This window comes from Barbus barbus, assembly GCF_936440315.1.
Source record: "Barbus barbus genome assembly, chromosome: 50".
Lineage (NCBI taxonomy): Eukaryota > Metazoa > Chordata > Actinopteri > Cypriniformes > Cyprinidae > Barbus > Barbus barbus.
The window spans coordinates 17,008,814-17,020,868 of record NC_136728.1 but is presented as its reverse complement, the minus strand read 5'-3'; the positions used below and the strand labels follow the sequence as shown (position 1 = coordinate 17,020,868).

The window sequence follows — 12,055 nt, the reverse complement described above, 5'->3', positions numbered from 1 at the left end:
CTAATACCTAAATATTATGACACTTGAATTATAATAATTGCAGTAATTAAATGAGAAAATTGTAATATTAAATTATTGTTATATTTGAGATAAAAAAAACGAAATTTGATTCAGTATTTAAAACAAATATACATATATAGGTACTAAAACAAATCATTAAATATAATGATATTTAAATTCTAATAATTAAAGATAAAAGTATCAAATTATTTTTATATTTGATATAAAACTATATTTTTTACACATATTATGTATAGAATTCTGCATATTAATATCTTAACACTAAAATTACAATATTAAATTATAAAACATAATATAAAATGGAATTGTATGCGATTAAAATGACATGAATTTGAAATTGATTTAATCTTTTCATATGTACAATCACAAACAAGTAGGGCTATCAGAAAGGACGATAGTATTCAAAGACAAGGAAATTAAGGTCAAAAATATAACATTTGTTGTTTTTGACTTAGTCACGTGGTGTCTGTTTCTTTTCTCAGCGCTTGTCAGGATAAACCAATCACAGGCATCTGATTAAAAGATTTTACTTTCATACACATATGTCCTATAAGACAAATAATGTCTTGAGATTTGAATAAGACTCAGCAGAGATTTTGGCATTTGAGTCAACAAGCGCCCCTCAAGATTGTTTGTAACCTACATTAGAAAAAGAAATGTAAAAAAGACAGGAAGAAATTGTACACTATATGGCATTTATAGTAGAAAAACAAAGATTTATTTTATAATAAGCATATGCGCTCTTTAATAATAATAATGTCAAGCAATAAATTTGACTTGAACTGATAAGCATACATCGTTCAGAGTTTCCAACGAATTACTTAGAGACGCTTTCATTAACTTAAAGTAAAAATATTATTCCATGTCCAATGCAATATTTACATGCGTTGTAATAAATACAGATTATTCCAGGTCCTACTCCATGTAGACATCCATTTTAAATAAAGAAACAATAACACATAGCATACACTGTATATAGTAAATGTTTCATAGACTCACAAAGATACTGTTTATATACTAAATATCTCAGTATCTCTGAATAAATAAACATAAGGTGCCAATTTGAAACAAATTACATTAATGCAAACTGAAACCACCAATATATTAGCAGACATCAAGACCGTCAACATCAGCGGTCACATGTGTAGCCTTAATTTAACCAAAACCATTGTGGTCACCTTGCATAAATACCACCTTATCAAGTAGAAATCTCGCTTATAATACAAGAACTCCTCTTGCAAGCATTTAACATAGCTTTTGTTGATCCACGTATTTAATCAAACAAGAGCCAAACTAATTATATAAACAGACACAAGGATTTGACTTCATTTGGTGGGTACATACAGCATGACATTCAGATGAACTGGTACATGAAGTAATGGACGATTTGCTGGGAAATGTTTCATTTTTCAGACTCCTAACTGTTTGTTTAGCCTGCTTAGTGCATCTCCAATGATGTCCAGCTCATGTCTTAGTTCTTCCACCACGTTGTTGATGCTGGTGGTGTCCTTCAGAACATCTACGCTTTGTGTGTACGGGTTGTAACGCACTGAGAATGGCCTCTTGATGGTCTTTGCAAACTCCCTAAAAAAATAATTTTAATGCAATTTTAAATGCAAATTATAGTGCTAAATACTCAGATGATGTATTCAGTCATTTCATCATTTAATTCACTGTAAGAATTCAGTTTCATTTTCTGTTACCTCATTTTGACTTTTGCTTCCTCGAAGGTGTCCGAAACAAAGTAGACATCCTGAAAGGTGGTGATGATGCACTCCTGTTTGGATGTCACGTTGGGGTCAAAGGGCAAGATCCTGGCATTTCCTGAGAGTGCATGCTGGACGAAAATGTACGATCATCTCTATTTATAAGGTGAAAAACATGCATTATGCATCATGTAGAGAAAGCTTTTGTAGTTCATTACCTTCAGTTCGCTGATGGAGGACAGCAGACCGGCTCCATAAGCTCTCAGTCTCCCTTCTTGCTTACAGAGGCCAAACTCCACAGTGAAGAAATAACACTGAAACATAGAATGGAATTGTTAATAAATATGTATTTGTAGTATATTAACATAAAAACAGGCCTGTCATTACTTACAGTGGCGAGTTTCTGTACAGAGTCATCCAACGCTCCCAGTGACGCGAGACCGATCTCCTGACTGAACTGAGCAAAGCTGGGCTCGGCCAAAAGAGGGACGTGTCCAAGCAGCTCGTGACATGTGTCTCTAAAACAGACAGATGTGTTCATATGATCACCTGATTAGAGCAACAGTTTTTTAATTATTTAACAAAGACAAAGTCTGTTGCATATCTACTATTCAAATCTTTTTTTTTTTTTTTCAGTGAAGTAAACATAATTAGACACTCTCTATCATATATATATATAGGAAGTATTTTTTTTATATATATAAAGATATACAAAAATGTGCCTATATATATATATATATATATATATATATATATATATATATATATATATATACACATACAAATATATGAAATATAAATGATTAATATAAAAATGTATTTTATATACATAAACATAAATTACAAAAATAAATTGTATATGAAGCGCCAAACAGGAGATAATTATATAAAATCTGAATATATAAATTTACATTGTGAATATATAGAAGTAAATCTGAATATATATTTATAAATCAGAATATATAGTTATAATTATGAACATATAGAAGTAAATCAGAATATTTAGTTATAAGTCTAAATTCATATAGATACAAATTGTGATATAAAAATGTAAATCACAAATATATAGAAGTAAATTTGAATATATAGTTTTAAGTCTGAATATATAAATGTAAGTTGTGAATATGTACTTATGATTCTGAATATATACATGCAAGCTGCAATATAGCCTATAGATATAAAAAACTGAATACATAAAAGCAAACTATTGTGAATTTATTTTATGTACAAAAACACAAATTAGAACAAATAATGTATATATATATTTATTTATTAAGAGGTTATTTGCAAAAACATAATCTCAGTCAAACTGCAGTTGAATAAAACAAAAAATACAGCTTACTAACAGCATAAAACACAATAATAACATGATAGCATAATAAAAAACATTATTTTTGAAAATAAAAAAATGGAGTTATCTATATGTGAATAAAATATATATTTATGTATGTGCACACACACACACACACACACACACACACACACACATACATGAACTGTAAACACACATTTAATATAAAACAGAAAAACATGTATTTTATATAGTGTGTGTATATATATATATATAGTACTTGATATAAATTATATATTTAATATCCTTTTTTGTAAATATATTAGAGTGGCAGTCATACTATAGTTAAGTTTGCTAATATTGTATTGTTTGTGTACTCACGGCTCTGGTGTGTAGAGGGGGTCTGAGCTGTGTCGCACATATTGAGTGCAGTGAAACACACGGAAGGCCAGACCTGCCAGGAAGTCTCGTGGAGAGAGATACCCAGCCACAGGCCTGATGGTGAAGCCGGTGCGCTCTGAAACAGTTCATAAAGCAATGTTAGAGAGAAAAGAGTCTATAAATCCTGAACAAACCAACATCTGATGAACTGGCGTCCCTTTCTCTCACCTTTGAGGAAGCGCGAGACGTCCTCCAGCTGCGGGATGTTGTCCTCGCGGATGTCACAGTGTTTGATGAGCAAGGGCAAGTTCTTGAGATACTCGCGGCAGGCGTGTGTGGGGTAGAGTTTATTCAGCTCCCTGAACACCACTCCCCATGTTTTCACCTCCTCCTCTGTGAACTCTATACGGGGGATGGGGTCTCCACTGATGGAAGGGCCAACATTTAATTAGACTCATATTAAATGTGTATTACTCTTAAGTTAAAGTATATTTAAAAACTCACTGTTTGTAGCTCATAGCCAAGTCTGCAAAATACTTCCTCCTTTTGCGATAGACGTTGTCCTTGAATCCCTGTTGTAACAGAATCATAACAGTGAGCAACATCATGACATCACATACTAATGTGGTAATCGAGATTCAATGTTGCCACTTACTGGATGATCCGCATCCAGGTCAGATCCATACATCAGCACGCGGTTCGCACATTTATCCAGATCTGAAATCTTCTTCGGGAACCACGGCATGTTCTCCATCTCTGGAGAAAAAAAACAACAGTCAAATATTGAGTATTTGTATAGTAATTTGAAAAAGTCACATCTGTCTGCTATTGTCATTCATTCATGTACCGCTTTCTTCAGGCAGGCGGTTGTCAGGCGCGTCCATCTCAAGCACATTCACGTGTTTCCTCAGCAGCTGAATGATCTCGTGAAGCTGCTCGCGGTTGCTGTCGCAGTCTACGAAAATCTCGAACTCCGAGTTGCGCCTTTTGGATTTTCTGGACTCGATGTGCACCAGGTTGACTTGGTTTTCCTGTTGATTTATATATGATGGTTAATGTAATCCTTTTTAAATCAAGTAAAGGAATATTTAAACATGCTAGAAAATCTTGCAACCCTTCACCTGGAAAAGTTTTAGTGCCTTGACAAGCCCACCGACTTCATTCTTCAAAGAGAACACAACAGCAGCCCGGCCTCTCTCTGTAGATGCAGTTTTGTTGTCTTTATTCTCCTCGATCTTTGGAAAAGCAGATTTGTTCATCTGTAAAACACAGGCACAAAACATAAATAAATGTCAGATTAGGTCAGGTAGATTTAAGTAATGAAAGGTCATTTGTAAAGCTGAAAATGATATAGGATTTTTTCCCCCTTCATTTATTGTTTTACATGACTTATGTGTAGCATCAACATCTTCAGCTCACTTTAAATCCAACCCTAAATCATGTGCTCGTGGCTTGTCGATCAGATCATGTGGATTAAAGTGTGTGGTAAACAACATTTAATCCCTTTTAAGGCCACACATACAACTTTATTTGCATTCGTCTAAAGCTTTTGAACTTTCCTGTTAAGTATGCAAAACTTTAGGATCATGTTATAAAACAACATAAAAAAATAAAATAAACATAAATAAGTTCTAATATAACTTATAATACGTAGTTTTTTAAAATAAATAACACATATATATATATATATATATATATATACATAGAAAAATAAATAAATAAATATAATAGTTTTTGTGAATTTATTGTGATAGCCATACTAAAATAATTGAAAAGAGGTGCTCTACCAACGAATAAGGAGGTGCAACCAAAAATCAAAAAGCTTTTCTATTGACAGTGATAGCCATACTATCATAATTTATAGGCATTCTGTCATTTCTGCTAATTTGTATGAGTTTCAACTCAGATTTAGAAGTGAAATTCAAAGTAGTCAAAAAGTGCAATTAACTTCACTGCAGGATGACACTTTTAGACTGTTTTGAGACCGCAATTAAACTCAGAATTTAACTGTAGTCATTTTTACAGTTTGAAGTTATAATATTTATTTTCTAAATATTGGTCACTGAGGGTCACTTGTTTTTAAATAATCCCAAACTACAAGAAACTCCAGTTGCGAACAGGTCATCCGATTAAAGGTGCTGGTTCCTGCGTCAGTTCAGCACCGCGGACAGCGACAGTCATCATGACCTGCTTAACATAAGCGCCAGCAGAGGGACGGTCCACGAGCCTGTCCCAAGGTTGCAGACATGGGATTAAGTCCAGGAAATCACACCGATAATTATGATTAGTGATATAAGAAATATATAATGCATATGAAGTACATACATCCATATGCATTTAAAAAAATATGTTTAAATTGATATCTTTTTTAATTATATGTTATTTTATTATCTATTAAGTTTTACATATTTAATTAAATGTATTGCTTTTTGCATTTCTGAAAATTTCACTCCTTTAATGGCAATAGAGTTCAAACAAAATGTCGAGGAAATCTTTAATGTTAAAAAAAATAATTAGCATTAAATAGTATTAAACAAATAAATAATAAATTAATTAATCATATTTAATATCTATATGTAATATTGTAGAAATAATATTTTCATTTAATATTGAGTCATATAAGAATTAATCATTTAATTTAATTCAATATCTATGAGAGAATGACCATCAGATCTTTTACTAATAATTCATACAAAAATGCCAAAGGATCTTTAATAATCTTTAAACAAATAATTAGCATGGTATAGTATTAAATAACTAAATAATAAACTAATTAATTACAATAAAATGAATAATCCTCTAATTTCATACATTAAACATGCATTGCTTTTTATTTAATATTAAGCTATGTAATAATTATTCATTAAAAAATTCATTTAATTTATAAACGACAAAAAAAATTAGCTTTCATTGACCCTCAAACAAAGCTTGTCGTCTACTGACCGTGTTTCTTTTATCTCGCATGTGGGAGAGTAATCGTCCCTGTCCTCGTCTTCCCGACAGCAGGATTCCCGACAGCATTAGTGAGTTGACCGTGGCAGGGTTCAGAGTGCTGTGATTCACCCTCTCGGTTTAACAAAGACGGGCCAGTGTCTGTCGTCTTAAAACAATCTCATTTGGACAGCGAGGAAGCCTATTATTAGCACCCTCTTGTTTTAATCTAACACTGGGATTAGGCTGCAATTAATCACTCTTCCACGCACATCTCTGTTAAGTGTACTTAATTTGATGCATCTTTAGATTTGGTGCGAGGAGGATTGGAACATCTTATTGCTAACGGTGTCAAGCATGGATGTGTTACACTTAAAACCGAATGGAGAGCTTTTGTGCACTTGGATAGCGGTGCACCATGGGATCTGTCAACTTCAGTGACATCCACATTTGTCATTTCAGAAACCTATGCTTCCTGGAAATCTATATTTGGCATTATAAACCTTAAATAACGTTTTTTGTGTGCATAGAAACTCTAGTTTTATATGAACCTCCACCTGTTGAATGCTTAAATTCTCACCTGAGTAACAATTGTGAAATTTAATTAAAAAATGCATGCAAATCAACCAAATGAGTAAAAAAAAGTTTGGCATTTAAAATGATAGAAATGATGAAAAAAAAGCATTTACCTCATTGTTAAGTTGCTTCTCTTCCAGTGTCAAACCAAGGTTCATGGAGTCAAAAGATCTTCCTCTGCGCGGTCCCTCGCTTTTAGTTGAGTACATGCTGATGTTTCTTATTATTTCAATGAGCTTGTCAGTCTTTTAACTGGCTGTGCTACAATTGTTGTAATACAATGAGACTGTGTGCTTTGCTATTTATGAGGTGCTGAAGAGGGGGAGGAGGGGTGGCGGGTTAATCTTCCTCCTGACAGCAAATGGAAAATGAGCAGCTTCTCACGTCATGGGGATATTCATATGAGAGACATACCTTTTCATATTCTCTTTGACATTCTGCACACAAAAAGATCTGTGTGTGAGGAGAGCCGCGTCATTGGCTGGAATTAGGAACAAAAACGCCCACAGGACACCAAAAAGCCTTTCCTGAAATCTGTCTACACATGAAAAACCAAATATTATAAGAGCATAAGCCAGTCATTTTATGGGCGACCAGTTGTATATGCTAAAAACACATTTATTTTATTTGCGAATTAGTGCTGTCAAACAATTAATCGCGATTAATCGCATCCAAAATAAACGTTTGTGTTTACATAATAGATGTGTGTGATCCTGATCATGTGCACACAGTGCTACACATTTCTTTGACAAATTGAAACAAAAACAAATTGAAATTTTATAACACAAATTCATATAAACAAACTAAGACTTTGCCTGTGCTCTTTCCTTATAAAATTTGAGGCAACCACTCTATTTTAATCATGATCCAAACAAAGATGCTCCATACATGCAGCATAAGCAGTTTTTCATCTAAATTAGATTGTATAATTTAGAAATTTGAAGCAAAAACAGACTGGTCTGACTTTAGTTTTGTGAAACTAGACTACATAAAACATCTAAAAGAAACAAAAACAGCAGATGGGCTGAATGAGAAGAGTTTGTCGACAGCTAGAGGCCTCATAATTCTCTATGCAGGAAAAACCTTGTATAAATAAAAGAAAGTCAGAGAACTCTGAGCTCGTTTCATGTTGTACACATGTTCACCAAGGCTGCATTTATTTGATCAGAAATAAAGTAAAAACAGCAATATTGCAAAATATTATTACAATTTAAGATTAACTGTTTTCTATTGTAATGTATTTTAAATAGTGCTGTCAAAAGATTAATCGCATCCAAAATAAAGTTTTTGTTTACATTATATATGTAAAGTATGTGCACTGTGTATATTTATGTATATATAAATACAAACACATGCATGTATATATTTATGAAAAATGTTATGTTTATATGTTAAATATATTTAGATATCATATAAAATTTAAGAATATAAATATATACTTGTAAATACATGTATGTGTGTATTTATATACTGTATACATAATAAATATACACAGTACACATAAATATATTATGTAAACAAAAACATTTGGACAGTGCTAATCTTGATTTTTTTTCTGAGATGCAAAGCTGAATTTTCAGCATCATTACTCCAGTCTTCAGTGTCACATGATCCTTTAGAACTCATTCTAATATGCTGATTTAATATGCTACTCAAGAAACATTTCTGATTATTATCAATGTTGAAAAAGTTGTGCTGCTTAATATTTTTGTGGAAACCGTGATACAATTTTTTCAGGATTCTTTGATGTTTAGAAAGTTTATTAAAAAGCGGCATTTATTTGATTTTGAAAGATTTTTCTTTTTCTTTTTTTTGCAACAATATAAATGTCTTTACTTTCACTTTAAATCAATTTAATGCATACTTGCCAAATAAAAGTATTAATTACTTAAAAAAAAAAAAAAAAAATGTTGAATGGTGGTGTACAATTGAAATGCAGTACTGAAAAGCCAATAAAATAACTTAGCCTTTTTATTTACTATATTGCAAACAATTAAACAGTTGCAAAGAGCTTAAATACTGTATAGTGGGATGTAGAACTGACGTTGGTAAAAGAAGCATGTGACCCCATTCATGATTTTATGGGTCAGGTGTATTCCAGACTTAACGTGGAGAGAGTGTTGACTGTGTTTTTTAAGAGATTCACTCTGATTCCTTGAATGAGTCTTAAAGATGTGTGTCTGAACTCTGAAGTCAGTCCCAGGACTCCACTTGGGAAGATGTGGAGTCCTGGGACTCAGAATGGTTGGTACCCATGGTAAATATGATCAGAGAAGGCTGTGAAAATAAACCTGCATTATTAATCCTTTTGATCTTTTATTTAAAACAAATCACAAAAATTAACCTTTCATTGAACTAAAACAATTGAAAATGGGAGAAAATCTCATTATGAAATAAAAATTTTTTCAAATACACGTTGGGCACAATTATTGGTACCCATAGAAATTCTTATGAGTAAAATATCTGTGACGTATATTCCCATTCATATTTACAATTTTGAGCACACCAGAGCGATTATGAACATGAAATTATCCAGATTAATTATCCAATTATCCTGTTTCACAGAAATATAAATAGGAGGGAAAACAAAGGCCAAATTCCAAATTAATCATCCATCACAATGAGAAAAACCAAAGAATATATTTCTGATGTGCAGCAACAGATAATTTAGCTTCACAAATGAGAAAGTGATCAGGGCAATAATGAAGAATTTCCAATCAATAGAAAGAGGACGTGTGTCTATATAATCCTAATGCATGGTGAGAAGGAGAATTTGAGTGGCTAAAGACTCCAAGGACCACAGCTGGAGAACTGCAGAAAATAGTTGAGTCTCGGGGTCAGAAAACCTTAAAAAAATATAAATCAAACAGCATCTACACCACATGTTGTTTGGGAGGGTTTCAAGAAAATAAAAAATAAAAAATCAAGAAAAGAAAATGCTCTTTTCCAAAAACAATCCCCAGCATATTCAGTTGTCAGACATGACTGGAACTTCAAATGGCACTGGCTTCTATGGTCAGATGAAACTAAAAAATTAGCTTTTTAGTAGCAAACACTCAAGATGGGTTTGGTGAACACGGGGATAAAAAGATCTTCCAACCGGACAATAATCCGAAAACAAACCTCAAAAACAACACAAAAATGGGTCACTGAGCACAAAACCAAGCTTCTGCTATGGCCATTCCAGTCCTCTGACCTGAACCCTGAAGAAAATGAGTGAGGTGAACTGAAGAGGAGAAGCACCGTCATGGAGCTGTGAATCTGAAGGATCTGGAGTGATTCTGGATGAAGGAATGGTTTCTGATCTCTTGTCAGGTGTTCTCTAAACTCATCAGGCATTTTAGGAAAAAACTCCTATACTATTTTGGCAAGTAGAGGTTTCAAAAAGTATTGAATGAAAGGGTACCGTTAATTGTGTCCAATGTGTATTAGAGAAAAACATTTATTTCATAATGATATCCTCTCCCCCATTTACAATTCTTACGCTCCAGTGAAAGGTTAGATACTTAGATCAAAAGGATTAACAATGCAGATTTATTTTCACAGCTTTGATCATATTTACCAAGGGTACCAACAATTCTGACCACATGTGTATATATACATACGTACATTTTATATTTAAAATTACAAATATAGTTTTTAAATAAAGTAGTAACAAAGTAGTAGACAAAACTTTCATGCTTAAACAAAACACTGGAAGTCTAGTGTGACCATAGGCTAAAAATAATTCTGACATAGATCACCATCTACTTCCAGAAGCTGTGATGTCCCACACGTGTCAGAGTTTGGGGTGTGTGAGCAGTGTGTAAACTGAGGAAAACCCACCTGGCGGAAGGCAAACAAACTCCTTTCAACAGCACGGGGTGTGTGTGCGGAGGCTGCAGACTGCTGCTACATCAAAGCCTGAGCTCCAGGGGTCTGGAGACCACACGGATGCTGTGCTGTCATGACTGATGGGTGCAATGTCAGAGCCCCAGGAGCCTTTGAACTGTGTTCACTTTGACATTACGCCAGATGTGATGACAAACGAGCTATGACAGACAGAAAAGTGAACATTGGGCAACATAAAAGGGAATCTTTGTACAGTATACTTGATTTTTGCATAAGGTGCTGTTCATAATTCATAAATGGCTTTTTTAGAGGTAATAGTCAGATAGGGCAAGATGACTTCTGATACGACTCAAGTGGGTTTAAATGGGTACATAATTATGCGTATACGGCTGATAGTTTTAAAGATTGGTGCTGAAGATGTTTTGTCTCGTCTCGATAGTTTGGAGTAGGTTAGTTAGATGAAGCGAATCGATGTTAGAAATTGATATTTAACCGTGATGAGTCAGCCTCGCTCTCTCTCTCTACACAAAACAAGCTCAGTGTTAATTAAAGGAAGGCTTGGCTTACATTATGCAGCCTCTGGTTCTTTTGTGTGGTTTGTTTTGAAGAGGCTTTTAGCTGCAATGGCCAGTGAATGCTCATCGGTACACACTCATCTCATTACAGCTCACTCACAACCCAACACAACCGCAAGACGTCTACAAACAGCCAGACCACATGAGTTCACCCGATATGTTTCAGAAAGAAAATAATGCTTATTTTTGGACCATTACGATTATTTTCATTGTGATATATTCATGTTTTGATTTCTGGATAGCTAAGCATATTTGAGTCATTACAATGAATTAAAAATATATGATGTATAATGTAATATATGTGAACTATGTGAATGTGAGCTAGCCGCAACCAAGTTGAACTTCCAGATGCAGTATGGCAATGAGACTTTGAACAACATATGCTTAATTCTCATGCATTTTTTTTGTTTTTTTTTCCAAATCATTATTTTTTAATGAATTTGGGGAAAAACATTCTTAATTGTCATGAAAAATGTCATACAAAAATATTCCTGAAATTTTTTATTTTGCTAAAGCAAAACTACATAATAATAATAAAATGAACAGAAAAAAATGTGTTTTGTTTTCGTATATTGTTTTGGGACCTTTAAGACTATTTTCATTGCAATTAATTTCTTGACTTCTTTACAGTTAAGCACATTTTAGTCATTAGTATCAATTAATCAATCAATAAAAAATAATTAATTAATAATTAAATACACACAAATCAATTTTACAGTAATAAGAATTTAACAAGAATGAAA

At 33.1% G+C, this 12,055-nt stretch overlaps 1 protein-coding gene across 2 annotated transcripts; it reads right to left on the bottom strand.

Moving 5' to 3' along the window:
* Positions 1-348: 348 nt before the first annotated feature.
* LOC306867932 (tryptophan 5-hydroxylase 1-like) lies at positions 349-7,183 on the bottom strand. Of its 2 annotated transcripts, none has more exons than XM_079413884.1 (11): positions 7,020-7,183; positions 4,521-4,658; positions 4,247-4,430; positions 4,055-4,155; positions 3,904-3,971; positions 3,628-3,824; positions 3,400-3,535; positions 2,119-2,245; positions 1,946-2,041; positions 1,725-1,858; positions 349-1,605 (listed from the first exon to the last, which is right to left on the bottom strand). In XM_079413884.1, the coding sequence occupies exons 1-11, from the start codon at positions 7,113-7,115 to the stop codon at positions 1,431-1,433; spliced, it is 1,452 nt and encodes a 483-aa protein (XP_079270010.1). In that variant the 5' UTR covers positions 7,116-7,183; the 3' UTR covers positions 349-1,430. The 2 variants fall into 2 exon arrangements, with proteins under 2 accessions (XP_079270010.1, XP_079270011.1); XM_079413885.1 differs by lacking the exon at positions 7,020-7,183 and adding an exon at positions 6,343-6,467.
* Positions 7,184-12,055: the final 4,872 nt, after the last annotated feature.

What these genes read in the sequence shown, in the direction of transcription:
- LOC306867932 (XM_079413884.1), bottom strand. Translation starts at nt 7,115, where the DNA reads ATGTACTCAACTAAAAGCGAGGGACCGCGCAGAGGAAGATCTTTTGAC. An exon ending in CCCCTCTACACACCAGAGCC is followed by an intron (nt 2,246 to 3,399) that starts GTGAGTACACAA and finishes TGTCTGTTTTAG; the next exon opens with AGACACATGTCACGAGCTGC. An exon ending in CCTCCATCAGCGAACTGAAG is followed by an intron (nt 1,859 to 1,945) that starts GTAATGAACTAC and finishes ATTTTCGTCCAG; the next exon opens with CATGCACTCTCAGGAAATGC.